The following is a 27,301-nucleotide window of genomic DNA, read 5'->3' on the forward strand; positions in this document are numbered from 1 at the left end:
AAACTTAGATCTTTACAGCTGCCTTCTGGATAGTAAAGCTAATTCCAAAGGCTGCTATATCCTTGCTAAAGTCCCAACACATATTCCAAACAATGAATATGTTATTACACAGAATGCAAAAATTGTCTGTAGCAATTTAACACAGCAGTGTTGCAGTGCTGGATGGCTGTTTCTTCATACTTTGAGCCAAGAAATAACTTACTTACACAGGACATGTTAAGTAAGGTTTTTAAACTACTTTGTAATCTAAAAAAGCATATAACACTTGTCTGTACTGGCATGACATCTTTATAAAGTAGTTGCTGAGCAGTCCCTGGACTCCAAGTGGAACAGCAGCAGGAAGAGTCATATTGTAGGAATATTGTAGGAATCATATTCAGTAGGAATCCATTGCTCGCAGGATCTGAAGGACTTCCAGCACAACTTCATAACAGAATAAATACTCGTCCTGTGTGTGAAGACATCAGTGTGAAACACCTGGTTACATTCAACATAAATTCTAGACAAAGAAGGATGGATTAGCTGAATTTATATGTCACATGTTTATAACATCAGCATCTATGTCATGTGGATACAAAACATACATATTTAAGAAAATCCTTGTTCTTTTTGTTCCATCATTGGTAAAAGTACAGGAACTCTGTAGTTTAAGTGCTCAACCCTCATTTAGGACTGTGAAGGTTATGTATTTGCTTAATTTTAGTCGCATGCTCAATCATTATCCTAAAGAAAAGTCTATCAAAGCATATGCTTAAAATATTTGCCTATAGGAAGAACTTTAGTCTTCTCTTGCTTTTATTCTCACCAACTGTTTTCCCTAAAGTGAGTTAGCAATTGTTTTTTTTCCTGTGTGAAAATATTTTCAGGAGTGGGTTTAGCTCAGGAGTAGAAGGGTTTACTCAGTGATGATAACTCAGCAATAGCAAGAATTCAACTAACAGGTAAAATTTTGCAGGGTAGGGTTTATAGTAAATCCCTGTTTCTGTGATACTTGCTTTTCTTCTTTTTTTAGAAAAGGAAAGGTTCATGTGTTGTATTTGTCCTATATTGCTGCTTTGCTTATATTTGACTTATTTAATAAGGGACTGAATTTCATATTTAAAACTAGACACCCCTTGCCTATCAGGCTATTACTTTCCTCAAATGAGAGCACTAAAATGATATTTGAAGCTCCAGATTTATCAAAGCACTGACTGAGGCTTTTAAAAAAATAATGATCTAGTTGCATATTTAGAACTTACCTTAGTTTGGATCATGCCAAAACGCTGGTCTCGCAAATCTCTCACTATCTGCTTGATGTTGAACTGTCAGAAGAGAATAGTTTTTATTTGGGTTGGCATGCAAGTTAGAAAGAAAGATTTAAGCATATTCAGATGGGGAAGCTGTGACAGCTCTTTTAGAAATAGCATATTTGCAGTTACTATCTTTGTTGTTTAAAACAATGAAAGCTGGGTTTATTCCATTTTGTTAGGGTGAATTCTTAGAGGATTTATTCTGTTCTAAGATGTTCCCACCATGTTGTTAACATCCATAGCAAGTTTGTAATACTTAACAATGACCTGTTTGATACGTACACATAAATCTTTTTCTATATGGCTGAGAAGAATTTCAACACACAGGAAAACTCCACTTCTTCCAATGCCAGTGCTGCAGTGAGCAATAATAGGTCCTGTCCTGTGAGCTTTTCTCATGTAACAAATAAATTTTACAAGCTGCTCAGCCAGTTTGGAAGTATTGTGGTCTGGCCAAGTGGTAAATTGTAAATGACTTATAATGCGCTTTTCTTCTGTCTGGAAGAGAGAGACCAAAAAGATTAAGAATTATCAGTTCCAAAACCAATTTTCAAGGAATTCCACTAAAATTTTTCCTACAGCCTCATTCTTAAAATTATTTGTTTACAGTTCTTTAGCTTTTCATACTCTACTCCATTGAAGTTTCTTTAGGTTTCAAGAAATGCAATCAGAAACACGGGCCTAGGAAATTTACTTCATATGACTTTGACGAGACACTTAAGTTATTCTGTTGCCTTGAAAGAATGTAGTTATGTAATTTGTTGGTTAGAAAGGAAAAAGAAAAACATTTTTCAAATTAGAACATTGCAGTACTGTTTGCTAAAACTGTTTTTGTAGCTGAACTAAGCTTTACTAATAGATGAGTAGTAATATGGGAGCCACAATAGTAAAATAGTAAAATTGTAAATATCTGATGGCTATCAGATATAAAAGAATAACTTGTGATTAGATACTCAATATGCAAAGAAACTAAAAATGATTACAAGAATAAATAAAATGTAGATAAAATGAAGAGTGATATTGAATTTTCCTGGGTCAACACTTCTCGTTGCCAGTTCACAAAGCCATGTTAAAATTTCAATGCTAACTAACTACCTGGATTTTTTCTATTAGAAGAATTTGAATGTAGATATGGATTTCTGCTGTGGCTTTCTGTAGTAGTTTGCTACTAATTCAGTACAAACATAGCAAACTGAACATGTTCATTGAAACAATCACATATGGTATTCCATCTTGCTATTTTTATAGTCTTTCGAGAAGACTCATATCAAATCCTTTACAATGCGTCGCACACAGTGACATAAGGTGAATTTCCTCAAATTTTTTCTTGATGGAAAAGGCACCAAGTTTATTCTGACACAGGTTTTTTAATTATGCCACTAAATAATATGTCCTGCAGAAATTTCTGCAAATCTTTACTTAATATTGAGGCAAGAATGATGGACATTTACCTGCCGTTTTCTGTGTTCTTCCACCCGGATTCTTTATTTGTTGTTTCTAAAAAATTGCTGCTAGATTTGTAGTTTCATTTGTGTTTGTGTCTTTTCATGAACAAAAAAGTATCATTTGTCCTGAATTCCAGGATGAAAACCACCTTTTTCCCCTCTTTCCATCCAACCACCATTACAGAATATGAATCCACTCTGGTGGTGATGTGTTTTGATGAGAACAGTAAACAATTCTGCAAACACTGAACACACCAGTTCTATGACTATTAGAAATCTCATTTTTGGAAGTTCTTGTCCAAAAGTATGCAATATTGGATCCATTGCTTATACAATGAGGAAAAAAAAAAAAGCACTTCACTAATCCTAATTTCATACCTGTTATTCAGCTTTTTACATCCCTAAAAAATATTGGGCAAATATTATGGGAGAAGCAAACTACTTATATCCACTCACGTAAACTGCATAATCAATTTCATCATATATGAAAGTATTAAGTCAACTTACCTGCTTGTTGATAATTTCTATTTTTCTAATTATGAAGTATTCCAGAATCTGGTAATTGTGTAGCCTGAGATAGAAATTAGCCAGGTCTTTAGAGTTATTCGGAGATTCAGGCCAGTATTGATGACATTTGACTTGCCCTAGCTCCACTTCTTTTGTCATCATGGCAATCACATCTGATTGACTCTCCCAGACCATTTGCCAGAAATCGGCCATAGTGGATGGAAGAGGCCCTTGGGTTATAATATAAAAGTGTTCCTCTTCTCCAACATTCATTCTAATGTAACTTGCATTAATGTAGCCATTCTTTTCTCCCAGAGGAACTCGTGTCTTATCATCTGTACAGAAACAGAAAGATGCTATTTCAGCTGTGGATCTGAAACAGAGTTCTACCATCCTCCAGCACTCAGGATATAGCAAACCTCAGTCTCTCCAGAAAAGTATGCCTCTGGATTTTAGAATACATTTGACTAGTAGCACTAATATTAACCAAAGCAAGTAGGAATTTTATGGTTCATTGCAGCTTTATTTATCTTAAGGTACTTGTGTAACACCATGAAATTCTATATTCTGCTATAGAACTGGTTGCCAGTGTTCTAAAATTGTGTACCCAATGCTGCTTCTCATGTATTGCATAGGAATGTTGTCACTGGATATTGGTGTTACAAACCAGGAAAATCTCTAAGTGTATATATACTGCATCACAGCTACAAATTTTTGCATGTGTTGTCCTGTTGCTGCAGTTTAGAAAGACATCAGGGTCCAGAAAGCTTTTTCATGATTCTCTGATGACTTTGTTCATCAAACATATGTTCTCATTTCTGTGCATACTTACATGGAAGGATATCTCGGTATCTGTTTTTATTCTGGTTTTCTGGTGCTTTGCCAGTTCTGCAGTCATCTATTGGTTTCACATGTTCTAAAGCCTAGATCAAAAAGAAATAGTCAATCCATGTTGTTCACATCCTCAACAGACAGCTTTTACAGTGTCAGTGTGAACAAACTTTACTGCTGCATATAACCAAGACTGGCAAATAGACTTCTTACAGAAGAGAATCAGTACATCATTCTCTAAACTTCTAGTCAAGGAGTTCAATTTGCTTTGTATTTTCTTTACCCTGCACAGTATTTCTGCATTTTGAAGTGATATTTCCAGCCCTCATCCTCAGACCCCCATCATTACAAGTCCCTGTTATATATTGTTATATTATAGATGTTTGGAATACTGTCTTGGCCAAATGCCAGCATTTATGATTGATAACACAATAACTAAAGCACTAACTATTACACTATTAACAGTGCAAAAATGACTGAATACTTTTCAGTGATGGAGAAAGTGGTGAATATAGGGAACAGCACCAATGATAGTAAGTGCAAATCATACAGTCATTAAGAACTTCACAGCAAATCTAGGGGAATTGAATTCAGGGTAGTCAGAAGCAGGAATGTGCAAGTTCATTTAATTACATTTTTGTGTTGCCTCAATATTTTTTATTCTTCTACCTATTTGCTGTGCATTGCACAATACTCTGCTGTCACATTCTTCCACTTTACATTAGTGTGAACTGAAGTACATGTGACAGTTCTTGAACACTTTCATCAGTTACTATGGCTTTTACTCAGACAAAATATACACTGGCTAATAAAGACAGAACTTTACCTATTAGATCTTTATGTTTTCTGTGCAGACGTGAGATTCAGCTCATAGTAAGCTATACCTACATCAGTAATGGAATGTAATGAATGAAAATGAATACATGCCCTTGAGCCTTCAGGGAATGTCAGCAAATCCTCTACACTTGAGCCTGTGGAATTTTGTACCCAGAAAGTCAGACATATAAAGGCAAGTGAAAGAAACTGATAACATTGCAATTACTATGGAAAAGTGGCAGCAATGCATTTCACTGGTAATGAGCATTTCCTTTAAAGGAAAATCCAGTACTATGTTGAAGAATTATGAAATAATCTGTTCTTCAGGAATTTGATGATTACTTCATACTCTGTTTATGTTCTGAACCAAAAGATTTTACAAGCCTTCCTAATTTTACAGTTTTTTGTTATTTGTATGCAATCAGATGTAATTATGTGTTTCATTATCTGTGGAGGTACATTACTTTTTCTTTGTAATTTCACTAATTCCTGTCCATAACAGCATCTTGTGGCAATGAGTTCCTTGGATAACTGGAGTGTTCCATTGTATGGAACATTTTCCTTTCAAATGTTTCTACACTAGTGAATCCTTAGCAGCATGCATTTCTTGCTTAGGGGGAGCCCCTAGGATAGTTCTTAGGCAGATGTTCTACAGAGCTGAGGGGGTAATAGGAAGAAGTCAGTCAAGAAAAAAAGTGTTTCCTAACCTACATTAGGAAGGCTACATTATTTATTTTCCTTCTACATGGGCAGTATCTTTGAACAGGGAACAGTGTAAGGCTGATAGGCATGGAAAGAGAGATGCAAATACTGTGCTACCACCCAAACAGCAGAGTAGAAACCCCATTTTGGCAGGAATAATTTTCAGAGAAAAAGGATGTAGTAAAGATATACAAGCTGAAGTCCCATACAGTATGCACTGTATGGAAAGTCACTTTCTTAGCTGTGCTGATCTGTCAACTCTTAGGAAGTAATCAAAGTTTACCATAAACTCCTTTAGCACCTCTTGATTCTCAATCCGCAGCTGAAGGCCTTGAATAAGACCTGTTATGTCAGTCCTTGGATCTACTCCACTCTGTGATGGTTTCAAGTTAATTAACTGAGTCAGTTCATCTCCAGATGCAAAGGTTCTGTCTATGCATCAGCAACAAAAGAAAAGCAAACAAAAAACCAAAACACAACAACAAAAAACTAAGAAGTTTTTAATTATTATTGTTCATAGTGAAGAATCTTGGCTTTAAAAACTAGGGAGCTGCAGTGTGTATATATATTTTGCTGCTTATATTGTGGAAGTGAAATGTGAGAAAATGGAAGAAAATATTTTCAACTTACTTATGTTCACAGCAGAAAGAAGAATAAGTCAACATTATGGATACAACCAGCACCACATTTCATGTTATTTGGAAGCAGATTCAACTATTTTAAGTTATTTCCTCTCAGAGTTTCTCAATACAGTCTGTTCTAAATAAATTGTTCTTGCAGAATTGGAGACTTTAATGCTAGATTATACTGGCATAGGAGACTCTGGCCACATCTTCACAGAGAATCGTTTTCATGTTTCCAACACTTCCATGCCAATTAGTATTGCTGCACTCCACTGCTAGGAATAATCATTGCAAATTCTTCCTTCCTAAAGTAAGCAAATATATTTTTCTTCTCATCTTAACTCACGCTGCCCTTCAAGAACAAGAGATGAGCTATATTTGATGCACCAAAGTCAGGATTCAGTTTTACAACTTAGCTCATCCTGAAATGTATGCTCTGGTCCAGTACTTGACAGTTTTGAAAAATGGATAAACATTGCATCTTCAGAAATATCACTATTCTACTGGAGTGATAGAAAAACTTTTGTTCCTGTGTTGAGTAAAAACATTAACTTGTTATGTAAAAAATAATGGTTGGAGGAACGGGAATTATAGAATTTGGGGTTTTTAGTCATAGGCTACTGTTTGCAAAGGAGAATGTACTAGCTGTCTCAAAGAAAACCTGATGATGTGTCCCAGGTTTTTTTTGCAGGATGAAGACAAGAAGCAATGCTCTGCTTTCCTCCTGTGAGCCATCATTGCTACTCTTCATTAATTTCTGTTACAATAGAGTTGTGCTTGCTGTATTTTTGTCTGGGCTACAACTTGCCCCTGCTTTGCCTGAGCTTTTAAGACACTTTCTGTTTGCATTCCAGTTTCTTACCCTTGAAGGGGCTCTTATTATCTAGTTGAGGGTGCCAGTGTATTTCCCATACACCTCTCCTTCCAGATGAAGGAGAATTAAAGAACCCCAAACTCCGAGCAGTAGTAGATAATAGATTGTTTATAATCTTCTGTTTGTTGGCCAGCAAGGCTTGGTAGTGTGAGGGAGCTACCTGTGTTTTACTTTTAATAAGAGTCATCAGCAACTCATTGCTTCCACTGGGTGAGAAGAAGCAAGGAGAGAGAGAGAGCAATGTGTATTTCACAGAATCTGTGAGATACTGCAACATCCTCAGTATGATTCCTTTCAAGAATTATTCTCATTTGGAGCAGAAGGAGTTTAATTTTCATAAAGGATCAATTAGGGAGATTCTTTCTGTAAATTCTTCTGGGTGTCAGAGTGGCTTTGGCACCCAGCTGTGAAAGTACTTCAGTACATGCTTAATCACATCAGTTCTAGAGATTTTAATTAAATGGTCAGGGAGGGTGAAATTCAGTGATTCTGGGGACAAAGTCTTGAGGTACAATTTGACCTTTTTTTCTGAATTTTAAGTTTTTCTTGCAAAGTTGTATGGGAGCAGTAAGGGAGAAGAGGCAAGGCCTCATGATATATGTTTCCTTTCAGAATTACAAAATTTTGGATGGCCTATCTATGCATCAGTAGTAAAAATTGTGTCTTGAGTGCCCTGGTCTTTTAGACTGGAGAGCAAATCCTTAGCTTGTATACAAGGGACTAATGTTCTCAGTGTACGTATATGGAGGTGCGGGGCTATACTGTTGAAAAAACAAGAAAAGTTTCTGTATGATTACTTCTAGGTAGAACAGGAATCCTGTGGGGCATAACATCATCTTCATTGTTCCAGCTGCCTGACTCAGACTGTTGATTTTCTCTTCTGCAGCTTTCACATTCTGCACATTTCTGTGACCTGCAAAACAATGTCAGTTGAAGTAGCAGAAGCTTTGACAGACTGAAAAAAACCCAAAGATTTTGTGTTTAATCTATTTGTGTTTACTTTCAATTTTCTTGAGCAATTATTTTCAAGAATTAGTCAGAACTCTGAAGATTACAAGTTCAAGTTGTTGTAGGAGCATTTTATCTGGAGTATTTTTTGCAAATATAGCTACTGAAAAATACTATTTTTGGTATGCAATTGTTGGATTTTTTCAGAGGTAAGATCATACTCTGAATAAAAAGCTGCTCAAAAATGACTGGAAGTAAGGTTTCTCATAGCTGGCGACCATTTTCATGTAGGACATTTTTCAATTTTTAGCCCTTACACCTGGAAGCTTCAATTCTCTTGTCTTAGTAGCTGAGTGTAAGCTCTTGTGGAAGTAGTTGTGTGTTTAGCAGCTCTTCCTGCAGGTGGAGCTGCATTCCCATAGACCCATCTTTCTGTCATTTCCATACCATATTAGGACAGAGCTGGAAATATACAAATAAATTATCCATACTATTTATTTTACTAGTTTTACTTCACTTGAAAGACTTACCTGTCTGAAATGTTACTGATGAGGTCCTTATAGTCTTGTCCAGCCAGCTGACCTTGCAGAGGAGATTTATCCGTTCTTTCTGCATCCTGTATGTTTCAAATAAGAAAAAGCTGTGAAAAATCAGTACATAGAAACATCAAGAATATAGTTACTTTCATCAACACTCTTTCTTATTTTTCAAAGAAATGTGTCCTTCACTTAAGAAGGACAGGGAAATATGTGACCTTCCACTTTCAGAAGAAAATGTGTATTGCAGTAACTAGTCAGAGTAAAAAGCATTATCAGCTGCATTTGTAAGTTTCTGAACAATAAAACAATACAGTCTAGAGACACCTCAACATCTCAGCATGCATAACTGAACTTTGAAAAGTTCTTTATATCCTCTCTGATCTGAGAAAGAAAATGCAATCACAGGAATCATGAGTCACACTCTTCCCCTCCCAGTTCTTGGCAGCAGGAAGCACCAGCATCTGAGATGGAGTTGTTAGTAATAATTTCCTTTTTTTTTATCTTAGACACAACAATGCCAACAGTAGAAGCAGGGTGCAGCTGCTCTACTGAAGAAGCACTCAACTAACAGAGAAGGCAGAACCTTGATTATCCTCCATATGCAATAGAAGCAATAGTACTGGTGGCTGTTTATCCATCCTAAAGAGTAATAACTAGGTCCTGCATTTAAATAATGGTGCAGGATATCTGCTGTTAGTATGTGAAAATAGCTTCTTCTCAGCTATAACATCTGATAAATAATTATTTAAAATTTAATTCAAATTACCATTTTTCTTTCTCTGGTTCAATTACTTTACTTGAATCAGGGTTTGGGTTTTTCATTTGTCTTGTGGAGGATAAGAAGACCTAATTTTCTCACATTTACAGTTTTACAATTTTAAATTTAGAAATAATAGATGCTCTGAAATTTAATGTGTAATGTCTTGCAGGACTTATTAGCATTTGAAATCATAGACATGTTTGAAGAAATTTAGATGCATTTGAATTTTGAATAGTAGTGGAGATAGCGGAATAGAAATCTTTTAATGTACATAGTTTAGAAATACTGAAAGGATGGTAAAATTAATAAATTATTCATTTCAATATTATAAAGAATCAGAACAAGACTTGCATATGCAACCTTTCTTCCCTCCACCCTTTTAGCATATTTATTGTACTTATAAAATGTTCTTATCTCAGTGGAATCCTGACTCACTCAAATGTCAGCAGCTCCTTGAACTTTTTTTCATTAGAAGGTGTGGTTCTTGCCCACATTGCAGCAAACTTATATTGTAATCAAACATGAGTACATTGCCTGATAACTTCTGAAAACTTTTCTGATTTTACCTTATTGCACATTTGATTGGAGCCTTCTTCCTTGAAACTGAAAACAGGCTGAGTTTGCAGGCTTTGCCCACCACTTTCTGAATACCAGAAAACAAAAACAAAATCAAATTCATGAAACTATAGGTTCACTTCTTCTCTGCTATTTAGACTAAAGGACTTTGACTCAGATGGGGCATTGAGATACAGTGTCTTAAACTGGCATGGAATCTCTCTCTTGTGAATGCCTGGGAAGGTTAATAGAGCACAAATGCCATATGCCACCACTGAAGAAGCCAGCATAATTCAGACTGACAGAAGATACACTGAAGTGAAGCCCTGTATCAACAGCAGCTATAAAAACTCATTAAACTATTTAAATCTGCCCTCCCTAACCCAGCTCATTCCTTCACAGTGCTAAGGGAAAAATGCCATAACTTAACTTTGCTGCCTGTACTTCTCTAATACCATTGTGTTTTGCAGGAAAACAGTTTAAACTTCCCAGAAACTATGTAATTCACTGATGTCATTTAAGAAGAAAATGACAATGGCAGTGTCTTCTTGACTAAGAATACTTGAAACAAAGCCTTCAATTTGTAACCAGCAGGCCAGAAGGAGGAATTCTATATACTTCCCACTTAGGTTTCTCCACATTATAGGAAATGTTTCAGTATTCGAAGAAATAGAAAGTTGAGGACTATAACTGTTCAATCTATTGGTAGTTTTATATCCTTGCTTCCACTTCCATCTTTAATTAGTATTTAATACTTGAGTATTCAATAGAGGAGACCATAAAGCACAAAATTCTTCCATAGAGTTAGTCATGTCTGTCAGTACTGCCCTTTGCAAGATGGGTGTGCTCTCAAATTAATAACAATAGACCTGGGAGCAGGGGCTTCTGGATTTGAACATGAGCACCACAGAAAAGAGAGGATCTGTCTGCCAGACAGAACAGGAGGTGTAGTGCTTCCAGGAGATAAGTAGGAGTGATGGGATGTGAAGTTTGTGGGAGAAGTATTTTAGCAACCGAGCCAAAACCAGGCTGTGATTCCATCAGTGAGTTGCATAAAATGGGGTCAAATCAGACCAACATTCATGACTTAAAAACTTAAGCTGAATTAAAGCATCTTTGAGAGTCTTACAGCTTTGTTCCTAGACTTAAAAATCACACTTGGGCATTCCTTCCCTGTGGTCCTATGTCTTGAGCATTTTAGCCAGAGCTGTAAATCAGGTTGGAGAATGCTTGTACCGGCAGCTATGAAACAGGACTAACTGTAAAATTGACTTGTTTTGCTAATACTGAAGTTGAATTCAGGCAACATATAATCCCACTTCTGTCATATGATGGGTGGATGTGGCTGCTTACCAGGCTCTGCTTTTGTGTTTGGAGTGAAAGCTCTGTTGCTCTGGCTGTCTGAATAAGCCCAGTGCAAAGCCAGGCTTCGGCAGACAGTGAGCTGAACAGTGCCCTGCGCCTTGCGCAGCAGATCTGTAACTGTTTGGCGTGGCAGACCAGACACAAAAGTCTCATTCACCTGAAAAAGACAATGATGTGCATTTCCAGATTCCTGTAACACAAAGCCTTTGTTAAAATCATATATTCTAGCATTGGGAAATCTTTATATAACTTCTTTGAACTTCATGTGTCGTGTGTCATCATTTTCTCCCATTTGTGGGAGAGAATTCTCATTGTCTACTAACTCACTTGATCCTTCATCTCTGTATCTTTATAGCATGATTGTCAGCAGGACACCACAGAATTATAGTCTGAGACAGTACGTAGGCTTTCTCCCATTCTTCATTGAGAAGATGAAGGAGAGATGAAGTAAATGGAAGCCAGAAAATCAAACAATTTTGAAATTCATGGAGGGAGAAGAAAAAATAATTTGGTGTAACAAAAAGGATTATTTATATTGAAAGGTGGCAGAGTGGCTAGGATAGTAAGATTTTAAATAAAGACTCAAAAGCCCTAATTCCAGTGCTTTTTGTTTGTCTTAGCAATACCTAATGTGACAGGTTCTTCCCAGTAGGCTCCTGGTTAGCTGTGACCTGCATGCTTGGCCAGACTGGAAACTGGTTTCCCTGCAGTTTCTCTGGAATCCTCACTGGGCACAATTACAGTCAGGAGGAGGTGCAAGCTGGCTGCTTGCTCTGGGATTCTGGGTCTGCCTCTGCTGGGGTGTCCAGTTACCAGCTCTGGGGCGGCCCATGGGAAGCTGAACTCCAGGGAAGACACACGGGCCCCAGGACAACCCTCTGACCACCAGGAGCCAAGGGACTCCACCTCTACATGCTACTGTGCAAAGCAGCATCAGATTTCTAACCTGCATGCTTTTATATTGGACAGATGCTCTTTACAGAGGAAGTGGAGACACTGTAAGCCAAAGCAATGAAGAACAAACATTACCTTAAGTAAGATGTCACCAACTTGAAGTCTCCCATCTAGATCTGCACTGCTATCCGGGCTGATGGCTTTTATTAGGATAGCCCTTCCATTTTTTCCACCTACCAGTGCAAATCCTAGGCTTCCATTTTCTGCTTTTTCCAGCTCAATCTTAATAATGAAGTCCTACAATAGACAAGGATGGAGACTAAAGTGGTATTTCGGAGCTGTATTTTGTTAGCATTTTTATTACCAGAGATTCCCATTATTCCCACAGTCCTCACTGTCTGGTGTGGGTTATGGGATCTATCCTACTCTTGAATAGATCTATAGCGCTTCCAGGGATCAAGCTAACTGCTGCATGTATGTATCAGAATAAAAATAGTACATACTTGTTTTCACACTCTGTTTGATAATTGCTGCTGGGGAAAACAACCCCTTAAGAGCAAAGAAATGTGTACTTCTGTAATCCTTTTATAATATATCAAATAAATCACCTTAACTGACAAATAAGGCATTCTTATCTCCAGCATGACAGTAATAGAGTACATAGATTATTCTCTTATTTTTCTGTAATTTAGATCTTAATCTTTTAATCCCAACATTCCCATCTCCTTTACTTTAGCACTTTATTTGCTTTTAAGATCAGCTGTTTTTTTAGGGTCAAGTACTATGTCAGAAAGAGCAGCAAGCTAGAAATGTTTATGACTTGCATCATGACTGTTCCAATACCACACATATCAGCCTTGTAAAATATTTTTGCAGGTTGAACTGATAAACCATCATGGATTAAATCATGCAGAAGAAGAAATAATAGTGATGACATAGTCAAAAATGAGAAAATTGTTCCCATTTTTTTTGTCAGGTTGGAGGTCTAATTTTAATGAGACAGCTTTTTTTTTTTTTTTTTTTTTTTTGAAAACACAATCAAGAAAAAACTAGTTAATCTTTAAACATGAAATATTAGTCCCAATTTGGATTATTTCAATTAACATTACTTTCCATGTGTATGCACCAACAGAAGTGATGTTTGCTCGTGTAAGAATTTTCAAGCATTGTATGCTGAGCATGGAAATAACTTTTTCCCCCAAAAACAACATTCCTGTTTATTCAAGAATTCATAATAAACAATAAATAACTTTAAAAATCCATTACTCTTGCCAAATTCAAACCATATTGGTCTACATCAGTGCTACATAATACTGCAAAGCTGTTTTCAAATGTCTATCTGAGAATTGCAGAATGAAACATATTAATCTCATTTTTCAGATTGCTGTGGAAAATGTTTCACAATTGCATACATTGTCCCCAGAATCCCATGCTGTGACATTCTGTGTCTTTTTCCTGTGCTACTTTCTTTCTAAGCATTGAAAAACAGCAACAGAAGAGTCTGTCCCCGTGAAGTGCCCAGTGCATTCCACTCTGTGAATGCTGAATACAATTCAACACTTACAGGACACTCTCCAAGTGCATTCTATTCACATTTTCAAAGAGAGGAAGAAAATACATTAAATACCACTGTTGAAAAAACCTCTCTCCATATAGCTCACTTCACTTGATGAACCCCCTCACACCTCAGAGTGTCACTTACTTTACATTCTGGAGCATCAGGAGTGTTCTGCTGAGCATCACAGTTTGTTTCCTCCAAATGTTTCTCTGTGAAAAAGCAACAACGATTTTTTTATAGTTGTCCTGGTAAAATACTTTACAATATAACACTCAAAATCTCATTCAGAGACATAATAAAACATGTTATATTTTTTATGTGAAATACAAAATAAATCCTATGGATTTATGTGGCCTAAAACTCCTGAAATGTGAATCACACTGTGACCTTTTTACCTCCCTGTGAGCAGGTTCCAAAACAAGCTTTAAGAACTGCATGCTGCAGGAGATGCCAGATGGAGAACCGTAATGTATCAATGTTCTCTGAAACTCTGAGGGAGGCAGGATTTTTTATGAAGAATTAATCTTTCCCAGGTGATGCTATTATCACTTATAGACTTACTTTTCTTTCAAAGAACACAATTTTATTAACCCTAATTGAAAAGTGAAAAGCTCCTTACCATATTGATGCAGCAGATGCTGTTCCTTGGAGTTCAGGTTTTCATTTGACAAAGAAATATTGGCTTTCTCTGTTTCAGCCGGTGGCCCTAAAAACATACACATGTTTGTTCTGACAGGCCTCCTGCTAAATTTCATGTACACATGGAATGTAAACTCTGTGCTTAGGTTATTAAACAAAGCATCAATATCCAATATTGATGCTGTATGAAGCCATGTGAAACCACTGCATGATTAAGTTTGCCAATTTGCACAGAGATATAAATATTTCAGTTATGAATTGCAGAGCAACTGCATGTCAGCCATTGTTATTTTAAAAATAGTAGCAACAACCAGAGACCAGACTGAGTCACTCTAGACATGTGGCAATGATCAGGCAGATGAAGGAACACTCCCACCTCTACCAGCCCCCTCAGTTTTATAGTCTTGCTTCATCATATTTTGGTGATCTTAGCTGTCTTCCACAAACTACTCTTAATGTGTGAATTATTGAAAATAATGAATGTCTTGTACTTTAAAAAAAAGCTACTTGTTGCAATTGCAATTTTAGTATTTGTTCTGGTAACTAAGTCTATAAAAATGAAGGCTTGCTTTCTTAATAACAAATTATTGCCTATTTATCTATAAATCTATGAGTGATGATAGCAAATTGAACATCAGATACAAAATTACTATAGGTTTTTCAAAGTGCCTATAAAATGAAAGAATCATAGAATCATAAAGCAGTTTGGGTTGGAAAGGACCTTAAGGATCATCTGGTTCCCACCCTCTGCCATGAGCAGGGGCACCTTTCACTAGATCAGGTTGCTCAAAACTCCATCAGCCTGGACCTGAAGATTTTCAAGGACCAGATGTCCACAACTCTCTGGCAACCTGATCCAGTGTCGAACCTCACAGTAAGTAATTTCTCCCTTCTATCTAATCTAAACCTGCCCTCTTTCAGTTTGATGCCATTCCCCCTTGTCTTATCACTACATGCCTTTGTCAAAAGTCTCTCTGCAGAACTGGAAGGAGCTGTAAGGTCTCCCAAAAGTCTTCTCTTGTCCAGGCTGACCAACTCCAACTCTCCCAGCCTGTCTTCACAGGAGAGGTGCTTCAGCCCTCTGACCATCTTTATAGCCTCCCCTTTAAATTCCTCCAACAGGTCCATGTGCTTCTTATGCTGGAGACCACAGAGCTGCATGCAGCACTCCAGCACTGCAGTCTCACAGAGCAGTGGGGCAGAACCTCCCTCCCTCAGCCTGACAGACACACTGCTTTTGGTGCAGCCCAGGCACTTTGCTCTGTCATGTTTAGCTTTTCATCAACCAACACCCTCAAGTCCTTCTTAGGGCTGCTCTCAATCCATTCTCTGCCCAGCTTGTGTTTATGCTTGGGCTTGCTCTGACCCATGTGCAGGACCTAACACATCTTATTTTATAGGAGAGACAGGTAACTGTGCCAGTACAGAGTTTATAACTCTGTCTGAGGGGGTCAGGTCTGGTTTCTTATTTGAAGGTGTCTTGGGAAATCTTGGAATCTGCAAAGCTCACACAAGGCTCTCTAAACAAAGTCCTACCAGGATATACATTTGCCATGCTTTAATTCTGTCTCATTAACTCAGAGTACACATAACTTTATCCATATCTTGTAGAAAATTGCTTCAGTTTATAGAAACAAACATGTGGCTACATGTGTAAGGAAATCTGTAACTAACTTGACTTGGAATAAGTTCTTCAGGCAACCATATGACAATATTCAGATGAGTGTAAGCAAGTGAATAATTGTGGTCCAGGGTTACTTTTTGAAGTCATTTTTGCATGGTTAAAAATAAAAATCAAACAAACATTGCAATCAATATCCAGTCAGGTAAACGAAACTGGGGTTAGGCCTGATTTAATGCTGCCATGTGCATTAGAAAATATTACTTGCATAACTAACACCCTTTGTATGTGCTGACCTAGATGTGATACCTCTCCTTCCACCTGAGGCTGCAGGTGCAGCCTGTGCTTGCTGAGACTCCTTAGGCTGCTAGAGCAATTCTGGTCAAATCTTTGTGGTGCAGATGATTGCTGAAGTTTTATATCAGTTACAGTATGAAATATCTTCCCTTATAGGAATGCTTTTATATTAACTAACAGATATTATTGCTGCCTGCTGATTTTATATACTTCATTACTAACAGTTTAAAAAGGTGGTCTAGATGATGAAGTAGTGGCTCATATTAAATAGTGGCTCAAAAAGTGCTGGAAAACTTCTTATTGAATAGTTGCAGTCAAAACAGGTGTTGCTGTTTTTCACATAAAATTCCTATTTAATAACATATTTAAAAAACAGAAACTAAATATGTAACAAAATACTTTTTTACAGTGAACTATGCATTTTATTTCTGTCTTTAAACAGCTACCAAATTTTCTTCAGACCCTTAAAATGGCCTTAACAAAAGCACTGAATGGCAAGTTAGAATTTATTAATAAGTTTTAAATGCAATTAATCAATACCTTATGCTTATTTTCAAAATCAGAAGCAAGTTTTGAACTAAAACCCAAAAATATTAGCCTTACTTACTATTTTCCTGCTCTATAGGAACCACTGGATTGCCATTTCTGGGGGCAGAAAAAGTGAAATATGTGAGCCATTAAGCGCTGCATGCTTTGTAAAGCACATATGAAAATTATTTTTAGAAATTCAGTTGTCTAAATAGTAGTTGTCCTATGATTTTGTTAGTGGTGCTTTTCTAAAGAGAATTGATATGAATATGAAAATATTTGACTGTAGTGAAATATTTTATTGAAATGCATTGGGGAAAAAAATAGGCATGTTAAATCACCTGTCCCAATACAGAACTGCTTTCTGTTCCATTTTGAATTCAGCTTTGGTTACCCCCTGTATAAAGTGTGAATGCTCTTTTGTAAGTTCTTTTACCTTAGTTCTGTTTACCTCCTTAGTTTGTAAATTCTGACAATCAGGACATGCTGCCTACTAACTTGTTGTACAGCAAGATGTATAATGAGGCAGCAGTATCTTCCTCTGTTAGATAAGCACAAGTTAATTAAACAGTGATAAAAGTTTGAACTATGTTAAGACAGCTGTGACAGCAATTCTGTCACATGCTCTGGTTACATAACTCAGTTTCTCACATGCTTTGAGTTAATATTTTACTGTTCCTCTGAGATCTTTGGAAGCTATTTCTGCATCAATCCAGGACTTGAGCTGGTGTGATATCAGACTGTGGAACACAATGAATCAAAAGTGCAGCCATGAACTGATGAGCGAAATCCTTTACAGCTGATTATTGTTCAGGCCTGGAAAGACATCCTGGTCATGCTACAGGTTAAATGCTGCATTTTTAGTACCTTTCTAAAATGTTCGGCTGTTGGAATTATCTCAGAATTTCTGATCAGAGATAGTTTCTTGCGTGTAGTTGTGAATCTGAGATTGTAAGAAGGTTGACACTCGTGATGGAAATACAAAGATTTTCCCTAAAGAACAAGACATACGAAAATGCTGTTCAGCCTCACAGTTAAAGGCTTCACATTTGGTTTTGGATGATGAAATTTCACAGGTTCTCATTTGGGTTGGATGAGTCTACTTACACTTGCTGTGTTAGTTGTAATTACAAGGAGTTAACATGTCTTATGAATGTTATTTATCAGGTTGCAACATTTGAGAAAAAGCATTTTTGGGTTTTGTATTGTCTGAGTTGGTGTAAAATTTAGAAACTTGCTTCAGCATTAGGATCAAGTATGCTCAGATTTACCTTGTGGCTTTGATTCGAACTTTCTGGGTGGCAGCTTCACACACTCTCACTGCATCATCCAGGCTAATGCCCTCAGTGCACAGTCCACAGATGTAAACAATCTGATCTTGTGGCTGCAAACTGCCTTCCACACTGGCAGGAGAGCCAGGCACTATCTCTAGCACATAAATACCTTGTAACTTGCTTCCAGCTCCTCCTGTCAGCTTCAAGCCTAGAATAATGCAGAGAAAGCATCTTTTGTGGCAGAGTGTTTTGAATTTTCACTGTAAGTGACTTAAAGTGGAATAAATGTGAGCCACTGAAAGGCTGAAGAAATCACTGACATTATAACTAACAGTCTTACCCCAGTAAGATGGGATGTATAAGCTGGACTGAAAGAGTGAAATGCCATTAGACGTTTAAAAAAGTTAAATGGTGGTGTCCATCTCTGTGTTTCAGTGCTGCCCTAGTGCTTTATTTCATCTGATGTTTGATAGTTATTGCAATGGGACACTGAGCTGCATAGCAGCAACTCCCTCATTACCTGCACATTTAAATGCCTTGCAATCTTCAGGGTGCCACTGGGAAAGCCTACAGCAGCTGACGAGGCACCTGCACAGTGCAAACAACACTCAAGGAATCTCTGAACAAACTAGTTCCTACCTGGAAACAGGATGCTGTACATGAACAAGTATAGCCATACTGGTTTCTGAGTCTACAGTTTTATCTGTGTGCAGTACTCATAACATGCTACAGAAATATCAAGACACTCACTCACATCATGGGGATTTCTTTTATCGTTTGTATTGTTTGTAGATAAAGCCTTGTGTCTGTGGTGAATCAAGGATTCAAGTGGAGATTTTTTGAATAGCAAATTGTAGTCTCAACCTGTGGCTCATCCATCTTAAACTTTACCTTTTCTTCAATTTTTTTCTTTCCCTCCAAATAGATCTTTATGTGTCTCTGCAGGTAGTAGACATTATTATCCAACTACCCAAAACTTATGTATATAAGTAACACAAAAATATGAGACTGGAAATCTGCCAGAAACTTCAGTTAATAGGGTGATAATACAAAGATCATTTTTCCAGCTACCTTAATTAGTCTAGTAAGAAATATTAGTCTTCCCTCTTAGGTGTTGCACTTCAGGGGTGATCATGAAGAGAATAAAGGTGTCAAGGTCAGTTTGGATCATACTGATCCCAGAGCACATTTGCTTATGATTATCTTATGCTGTCATTACTGTCCAAAATAGCAAATACAGCATTTACTACACACCTAGCTGTCCATCAGCACCCTTTGTGAGAGTAATTTCGGGAATCTCCTCTGGCCTAATTGAGGGACGTGGGTCACTGTCAGCACGACCAACCACGAGGTGCAGATCTGGAGGAGAGCTTTGCAGTAAAGCCAGGACTTCATTGCATGGCAAAGATGTGACATCAATTCCATTCACCTAGATGACAAACCAGTAAAATCATGTCACCGATCTCATTGACCATTATTTACTTCTCCCTCTATTCTGAATTTTGCAGATGAACTTAAATTAGTTTTTACTTCATTTTTATTGCTTTGCTATGGTATTTAATATCAATAAATTTAACAATTAAGATTGCAGTAATATTTCTTTTTTGAACCTTTATTTTCTGAATGCAGAGCTTTAATAAAAATAGCTTTCTTTTCCTATTGAAACTCAAGATCTTGTTGCAAAAAACGGGGAAGAGGGTCTTATGCAAAAAATTGAACATGAACCAGGCTGAAAAAAGGTTTTGTTATTACATTACAAAGGACATAATTCCTGCATCCTTTGTGTGTCACCTGTCACCTTCTTCTATTAATTCAGTTTACGTCATTTCATTGGGAAGGCATTTAATGTCTCACTTGTCTTGAATTGCTCCTAGATTAATTTTATTTGCCTCATCATACAATATATTCAGCCTGAAATTTATCCAACTGAGGTCAGCAGAATTAGATTTATTATATTATTTATTTACATACCTAAATACGGGTTAAATAGGTGATACTAAATGAAGAATGCCAAAGCTAAATTACATTGATCTGCAAATATTTTCTCCTCTGCATAAACTCAAACAATTACTGTACCATAATGATTCTGTCTCCCCTTCTCAATCTTCCATCAGAAAGGGCAGGATCATTCAAGATTTCATCAACATACAGGCAGGCATCCATTTTGTTAAGAACTACAGAGAATCCATATCCATTGTTCTCTGACTTTGTCAAAGTCACAAAGATCTCCATTTCCTGTTAAAACAAGCACAGGGTATGTTTGATGTAGGCTTTTCTGCTGCTTCAGTAACATCTTCCATAATTCTTATATGCAGGTAGGAATCAGATCCTCAGATGCTACAAGAGCATGTAAAAGGTGTTCTGCCATATCCCAGAATTGTGGAGGTTCATGCTGGTTGATTTATAGGGCTGAGTGAAGCAGAGAATGCCACCAGGACCTGGGATTAGGCATCTGGAATGTGTAAAGAAAGGCTTGGAGGCCTCTGAGCTGACAAGCATTGCAATAGCAGGGTGCAAAAATTACTGTTGTTACTGCCATTGCTGTCCCACTGAAGGAAATGCCTGCAGCTAAATTTTGTCCACAGTGCTCTCAAATTAGTAGGAATTCAGAGCTCATTAGTGTCGTAGGAATGCAAGATGTTCAGCATTTGGCACGACTGAGCGTTATATTTTGAATAGTAATTAGCACAAGGCTCATACTTTCTTATCAGGACATTACAGCAGTATCACTGTAATAAAGTGATTTTCTGCATGGCCTTGAAACATGGCAGAAAAAAACCAAGTAGCTGACTCCAATTAATTTAATAAGCTACTAGAGAGCTTTTAGGCCTTTGTACACTGATAAAAATAATGCAGAATTTTTGGAATTTGGAGAAATAGTGAGATGTCAAGAAAAAAGAAATAGCCTTAAGGCAAATGGTTAAGAATTTTGGAGAGCTGGGCATACTGGAAAGTCTGCTTTATTTGAAGATTGTGGATATTCAGGAAAGTAAAAAACCCAAAAAAAATCACATGGAATAGCATAGAAAATGAGTTAAAATTAATGTTTAAGACTGTAACATTGCTGAAATTGTTTATTTTCCCTTGTATTCTACCTGTTGGTAATTTGGTGCCCATCACATACCTGAATGCAGAATTTATTTTCTTCCTTCTCTTCCTCTGGTTCCTCCAAGTCTTCCCATTCATTGTCACTGTCATGTGCCCCTCTGGCAGGCAGGGATGATGATGAAGGACCACAAACACGTGGCTCTTGGGTTGCAGCGGTTGCAGAGACTCTTTTGGAGCTTCTTCCTCGTGGTAGTGAAGTCACAGACATTGAGCTGACAGTGAGATACTCTTCATCAATAGGGGTTAGAGAGAGAGTTTCAGGCATACATTTTGTGTTCAATAGGTCATCATGACTCTTATTAAATACGTGGCTGAAAAATAAAAAGATTGCAGTGCTGGGGTTTTCCTCCATATGCTTTATTAGACGGCCACTGAAAAGTCTACTGTTTATGCATTACCTTATTTCCATTTTAACTGAATTACTAGTTATGGTATTGAATTGCTGTCTGAATCCTCCAATGCTAGTGTAAAAAGAAATAAGTAATCAATATTTTGCAAAGCTACTTGAAATATTAAAAACTTTCATTATTTACCTTTGCAAACTCTTGCACTCCTAATTTTTTTAAGGCATTAATTAGTACTTGGTTGCTTCTTGAAAAGAATAATTGGAAAAAGCCCAAACTAATTATTTCATCTTCCATAAACAAATTAATTAACTTTTCCTGTAAGCAGTATGGACATCAAAATACCACTACAATTTTTTTATTAGCATTTTCCTGGAAAAAGGAATGCCACCCAGGTTTCCGTCTTCTACAGGTCTTTCATTGGTAACAGGGCACAGACCAGCAACATGAAATATGAAGTGATTCCTGTTTCTTCATGAAAAGTAGTCCTTACTCCTCTTTATAAGTTTGACTTTATTCTTATGCTTGCCTTGAAGCATATGAGTTGTCTGAAAACCACCAATGGACTTCTGAAATTAATTGAATTTAAATTATTATTGATTCTATTCCACCATATTGCAGACAAAGTATTCAGCACTTTTGATGTTCAAGCCAGACTGTAATCATACATGCTGGGTTTAGTAGTTTTGGCTGTTGTCCTTCATGAAGGACGATGGTGACATTGTGTCCAAAAAATTTACCTTTTAGAGCTCATAAAAATGCTGAAAACACATTTTTAAAGTATGTTTTCTTCATATCAATCCTTATTGAAATTTTGCTAAACATTCATTCATCTTAAAAACATCTAAAATCGCAAATTCATATCTACATCAACCAGGATCTTTTTCTCTTTGATAGAAGTGAACTGTCCATCATCTCCCAAACAAACATAGACAACTAAAACTAAAATTAATTGCATGTCCCCTATGAAATCACAGAAGATATCTGTAAAATTCATATCAGAAAATTTATACATTTGCATTAAATATTTTGAGCAATCTGGGTAAATTTCTTCATTAATCAAAAGAAAGTTCTTTATTAATGCCTATTTCCTTCTGGGTATTTTCTGTGGTTTTAGCTGGAAGGATTGAAACTGAGATTATGTTAAAAATATTGCTTAAAATGCATGACATCCTAAACTTCTCTGGCTGCATTTTAAAAATGCAAAAGCTGATACTAAATGATACTGAAAATGTATCAAACAAAAACATTTATTTCAGAACGTCCTTCTTGGAAAGAATCCAAAACTTTTCTTGGAATTGATATTTTCCCACAATAAACTTAGTTTTGTTAAATCTCTTGGCAAATATGTTTGCTGCAGAGATATTTCTGCTGGTTTTACTCAGAAGTATAGAAGCAGATAATTAAGCAGGAGCTTCATTCATTAATTGAGTGAAGATTCTGCACTTGGCCAAGAGATGCTACAATTATGAACTGCCACTATAATCCCACTTGGTTTGCAGTGTCAGGTAGTGCTGTCACTCCCCAGAGATGACTGTCTGGGGCTGTGCTTGATGAGTGTCAAAAGTAACAAAATTATTTCAAATGACTGTATGGAGAAATAGAAATTAATTTCTCCATAAAATTACTAAAGCTGTAAGTTAAAGGCCTCTGGAAGACTTTCAATTTTTTTTTTTTTGCATCAATCCTTTCTGTCCTGATAATTCATACTCATTTGCACTGGGAAAGAGGATGAAAATGGAATTGATTGTCTTCTGTGTGACAGTGTCTGATATATCCAAAGGAGTGTAAAAGGAGACTGAGTCCATTTGCACTACATTTTATTTTGTAATTCCTCTCAGGGGTTATACTGGCTTCTGAAGACCAGAAAACATAAAATAACCCTTTTTTTCCCCTTCTTGATCACAGTTTCTCTGCTGTGGTGCTTTTATTTCCTATGAAAAAATTTGAAATTAAGAGATCACACAATAAGAAAAAATGTTGGTGCCTATTTAAGTCAACTCTGAAAATAAATTAAAGCAAAAGATCATTTAATCAATAAAGAAGTATTCATTTCCTATTTAGATAAACAGATGTCTTTCCACTGATTTCAAATGGTAACCACCTTCAGCTGAACAGCATAAATGATTACAGTGGTGCAGAACTCTTACAAGTATCTCGCCATGTAGACTTAATGCAAAATTCTAATAAGATGAGAGTAAATAGGAAAAGCAGATTAGGCAAATCAGAATAAGATAATAAAACAAAATCTTCAGTAATCAGGAGTGACTAGAACCAGAGAGCCCTGTACTTAAACCCAAGCAATTAACTTTCAAAGTTCTGAGAGAAAAAGGAAAGGCTGCAGAACAGATTTTGGTATTCCCTACCTTTTGGCCTGTCCAAATTCACATGGTGAGTAGCAGTTCTGCTTCACTTCCTCCTCCAGAGAGTGGAAGACTTCAGAACTGGAAGTTTCTTGACGAGTCTTCCAAAGATGCTTATAGAAACTTTCTCTGGAAGTTGGGAGTGTCTGTATGGGTTTCTCTTGAAACTCAGCTTCCTGCTCTTCATAGGCTGAGCTGTCATCCTCGGGAGGCTCACTGAAATTTTCTCCCACTGGAGAATCCAGGCAGTCTTCGAGGTCTGGAGAGGTGCTACCCCCATCACTGGTAGATTGATCCATACTGTTTCCTGCCTCTGTGCTGCCCGGAATTTCTGCCACAAAATCCTTAATTGGAGATGGTGCTGGAGTCTATCAAAAAAACAGAAAGGTTAGTGCAACTCCTTTTTACTCTCCCATCTTTCTTTCTTCAAGAGCAAAATATTTTGAAAAGGCAATATTAACAAGCTTCTGAATCAGAAAATACCAAATGGTAGCTGGAAGGCAAGAGAAAAAGTAGAAGGAGGTACTCTTACCAAATAACTCTTTAGTCTTAATGGTTATTTTTCACATTCTACAAGAGTTCCAGTCAAAACTACTATACCAAATCACTTTTCCCGATGAATTATTTGCTAGAAGTTCTTTTTTAATATATCTGTTCATGTCATACCTCAATGTTGTGTCTATATTCTCTTCATTCCATGGAAGTAGCTTCCAGACTTGACTCCTGTGCGACTGACCTTAGAAATCAGCCAGGGGCACACTGCAGCAGAGCAGCAGGAGTCAGTTTGTTATCTGCAGATGGTTCTGACTGTCATTTCTGTCTGCCTGTGGGTGGCTATAAATCCTAGTGGGATGGGAACCACCAGTGAGCCATTCTGAATGGAGCAAGAGTAGTGCTAATGCATATTCCTTATTATTAAGAGTACTTGTTACGTGTCCATGAGGTGTCTTCAAGAAGGGAGTAATAATGCTAGCACATCTAATGGCCATGATTTAGTCTCTGCAGTGTCTACAGTTTGGGGGTATTTTTTTTTGTGCTTTGTTTCTCCCCCTGCGGATTCTGCTAACTATCAATGAGAACCTGTATAACTAGTTTAAAATATTATTCCATTTATTTAGCTTCATAAGGGATAGTCTGGATAGGAAAAGTTCTGTATTTTCTTCTCACCTTGGGGAGTTAAAATAGCTGCATTTGAGAATACCTGCATTTTCTGACTAAGGATCAGGTAGAGCATTTTTAGAAGCACCACTAGAAGACCTACTTGGGTATCTGACGTTTCACTCCAGTGATAGTACAGCAACTCAAAAGTTCTTGGACTTTGATAAATATGTTTTATGTCTGCCAGATTTGTATTATTTTAGTTGCTAAGAAACTATCAGTTGAACTTTGCAGTTTGAGTTGAAACCAGGAAGGGAAATAAAAGGAGAAGAGGGCCTTGGAGAAAAGGGAAAGTTGCCTTGTTCAAAACTGGGTAGAAAATGTAGCAGTGTCTTTCCAGGTTTACAGATGCAAGTTTCTGTCAGAAGCTTTGCCTTACCAGAGCAATCTGCTCTATTTCTGGAAGAACACCTTTTGGTGGTCTGCAAAGTAGCAGTGTAACTTCTCGAGGAGCTCCTCTTAACAAATGCAGGACATCCTAAAGAAAAGAAAGGAATGTTGTATTTCTGATTGAACAGAGTAAATCTTACATGCCATTTTACCAACTGAGATTGAGAAAATTTTTATTGTGAATGTGACATTTCTGGTATTTGTGTCTGTGAGCAGTGTCTGAGGGCCAGTATTTACCACTGAAGGATTGCCACACATAAGGATCATAGTTTATAGGTGAACATGTATCTAAAGTCAATTCTATTTACAAACTTCTGCTTTGCCATCAGGCACATAGGTTTAGGTGAATTAATTTTCTTTTATTGAAGAAAACTGAATTTTCAGGTAAATTAATTCAAACCACATGTTTGTGGCAGTAAAATCTTTGGTCAGTTATTTCAGCATAGCTTGCAATGGCCATATTCCAATGAAAAAAAGAAATCCACATGTAGGCCATTACCATTGAATTTCTTCACTGAGTAGAATTTCTCATTCCAGGTTAAAAACTTACACAGGACTTACTACTCTTGGTAGAAGTTTGAATCTGGGGCATTATATTTAGCATGACATTACAAAGCACAAATGACCACAGGGGGAAAATTGTTCCAATCATGCATAAAAGCAACAAAGATTCCAACTAATTAACAACTGGTGTGCATCTAACAATAGAATTCATACATTAATGGTAGAAACTTAGAAATTAAATATCAGAAGAAATTCGCTGTCAGAATTAATTTAGAAAGGAAATTCTACATAGGAGTTCTAGAGAAGAATCCCACATAGAAATCAGAATAATTATATGCAAATTCTGCCTTCCTCTGGTGATAATTAAGTTTAAATGTATTGTCTTTATTAACCTGTTACCCAGATGGGGCCCCAGTAATGACACTTCCTGCTACCTGATACAGGAGCCCTTTGAGAGGTTTCCCATTCACAGATAAAATGACATCTCCAACTTCAATTTCTCCACTCTCTTCAGCTGGCTGCCCTGGAAACAGTCTTTTGATCCTGACAATAGCTCCTCCAAGGTGTTCGCAAGCATCTCCTTCCATCTGCAGAACACTAAATCCAAGGCCTCCAGAATTCTTGGTTAATTTCACTCCAAATATGTTATCTGCTCAAATCAGAGATTGGGAAAAAAGTGGGAACCATGGCATATGCACCCCATGAGGAGCCAGTATAAACTATATTCTCAAAAGACTTTTTCCCTGTGTGCTGCAGAGGTAGATCTACTAATAACAAAGTCAAAAGAAGGCTTAGGTGTTCCTTTATCTTATGTCTTTGAAATCTCACATTCAGGATAGGGAGAACTGGAATCTATTCCACCATGTGTTCACAGCGTGGTACAAGCCCATAAAACAAAAAGCTTTTTGGAACAGCATAAAGAGATTCACATGCTATCTTTTTCTGATTTTCTTCTGTAAGTGTTGCATAGATTTTACTATTCTGTAGCTGCCCAGTGTTACTTTAGGTTTTGCACTAACCAGCATAAATTGGAGCTACTGCTCTTTCCAGTCAAGAATGAGAGATCAGGCCTTTCCCAAACACCATGCTTGTAGCTGAATTCCAGTGTAGAGGAGTAACTGCCTTATGGAAATGTATGGTTCAGACTTAGTGTTTTTGAGACAACCTTCAGTAAAAGATACAGCATTTATTTGTTGGCTAAATTCTGTATAAGTGATCTCTAAATCTTTTGGTTTTAAGACGTTAAGTGACGGCAGTCTCCCGTTCACTCCAGCTTCATTGCTGTCACAGCATCAGCAGTTGTGCTGCTGGGGCTCTCCCTGGATAACAGCCTGGCCACATCAACACAGCTAATTCCTGCCCGAGA

General features: G+C 37.1%; 3 protein-coding genes across 3 annotated transcripts in view; all 3 read right to left on the reverse strand.

The window, feature by feature from the left end:
• Positions 1 to 362: 362 nt before the first annotated feature.
• PTPN20 (protein tyrosine phosphatase non-receptor type 20) lies at positions 363 to 4,142 on the reverse strand. The gene is made up of 5 exons (XM_031505245.2): positions 4,077 to 4,142; positions 3,245 to 3,579; positions 1,575 to 1,790; positions 1,242 to 1,304; positions 363 to 448 (listed from the first exon to the last, which is right to left on the reverse strand). The coding sequence occupies exons 2-5, from the start codon at positions 3,515 to 3,517 to the stop codon at positions 377 to 379; spliced, it is 624 nt and encodes a 207-aa protein (XP_031361105.2). The 5' UTR covers positions 3,518 to 3,579; positions 4,077 to 4,142; the 3' UTR covers positions 363 to 376.
• A 1,752-nt stretch (positions 4,143 to 5,894) lies between these two features.
• LOC144246604 (uncharacterized) lies at positions 5,895 to 11,554 on the reverse strand. Its single transcript, XM_077784624.1, has 5 exons — positions 11,246 to 11,554; positions 9,904 to 9,980; positions 8,569 to 8,654; positions 7,888 to 8,003; positions 5,895 to 6,025 (listed from the first exon to the last, which is right to left on the reverse strand). The coding sequence occupies exons 1-5, from the start codon at positions 11,408 to 11,410 to the stop codon at positions 5,996 to 5,998; spliced, it is 474 nt and encodes a 157-aa protein (XP_077640750.1). The 5' UTR covers positions 11,411 to 11,554; the 3' UTR covers positions 5,895 to 5,995.
• A 13,789-nt stretch (positions 11,555 to 25,343) lies between these two features.
• FRMPD2 (FERM and PDZ domain containing 2) overlaps positions 25,344 to 27,301 on the reverse strand; it is a 32,704-nt gene continuing 30,746 nt past the window's right edge. The window contains exons 25-26 of the mRNA XM_077784503.1: positions 26,370 to 26,584; positions 25,344 to 25,519 (exon numbers count right to left, since the gene is read on the reverse strand). Coding sequence (XP_077640629.1) covers positions 25,403 to 25,519; positions 26,370 to 26,584 — 332 coding nt within the window. The 3' untranslated portion in view covers positions 25,344 to 25,402. The remainder of the gene's footprint in view (positions 25,520 to 26,369; positions 26,585 to 27,301) is intronic.

The sequence above is a fragment of the Lonchura striata genome, chromosome 7 (assembly GCF_046129695.1).
Source record: "Lonchura striata isolate bLonStr1 chromosome 7, bLonStr1.mat, whole genome shotgun sequence".
In the NCBI taxonomy this organism is placed as follows: domain Eukaryota; kingdom Metazoa; phylum Chordata; class Aves; order Passeriformes; family Estrildidae; genus Lonchura; species Lonchura striata.

Bases quoted from the DNA above. Each gene is read 5' to 3' on its own strand.
- PTPN20 (XM_031505245.2), bottom strand. From the start codon at position 3,517: ATGAATGTTGGAGAAGAGGAACACTTTTATATTATAACCCAAGGGCCT. The intron at 1,305-1,574 runs GTACGTATCAAA...CTCTTCTGACAG, and splicing joins ATATAGAAAAAGATTTATGT to TTCAACATCAAGCAGATAGT. The intron at 449-1,241 runs GTAAGTTCTAAA...CTTCACACACAG, and splicing joins TTGGCATGATCCAAACTAAG to GACGAGTATTTATTCTGTTA.
- LOC144246604 (XM_077784624.1), bottom strand. From the start codon at position 11,410: ATGAGACTTTTGTGTCTGGTCTGCCACGCCAAACAGTTACAGATCTGC. The intron at 8,004-8,568 runs GTAAGTCTTTCA...ATTGTTTTGCAG, and splicing joins ATCAGTAACATTTCAGACAG to GTCACAGAAATGTGCAGAAT. The intron at 6,026-7,887 runs GTAATCATACAG...GCTGATGCATAG, and splicing joins GATTCCTGTTCTACCTAGAA to ACAGAACCTTTGCATCTGGA.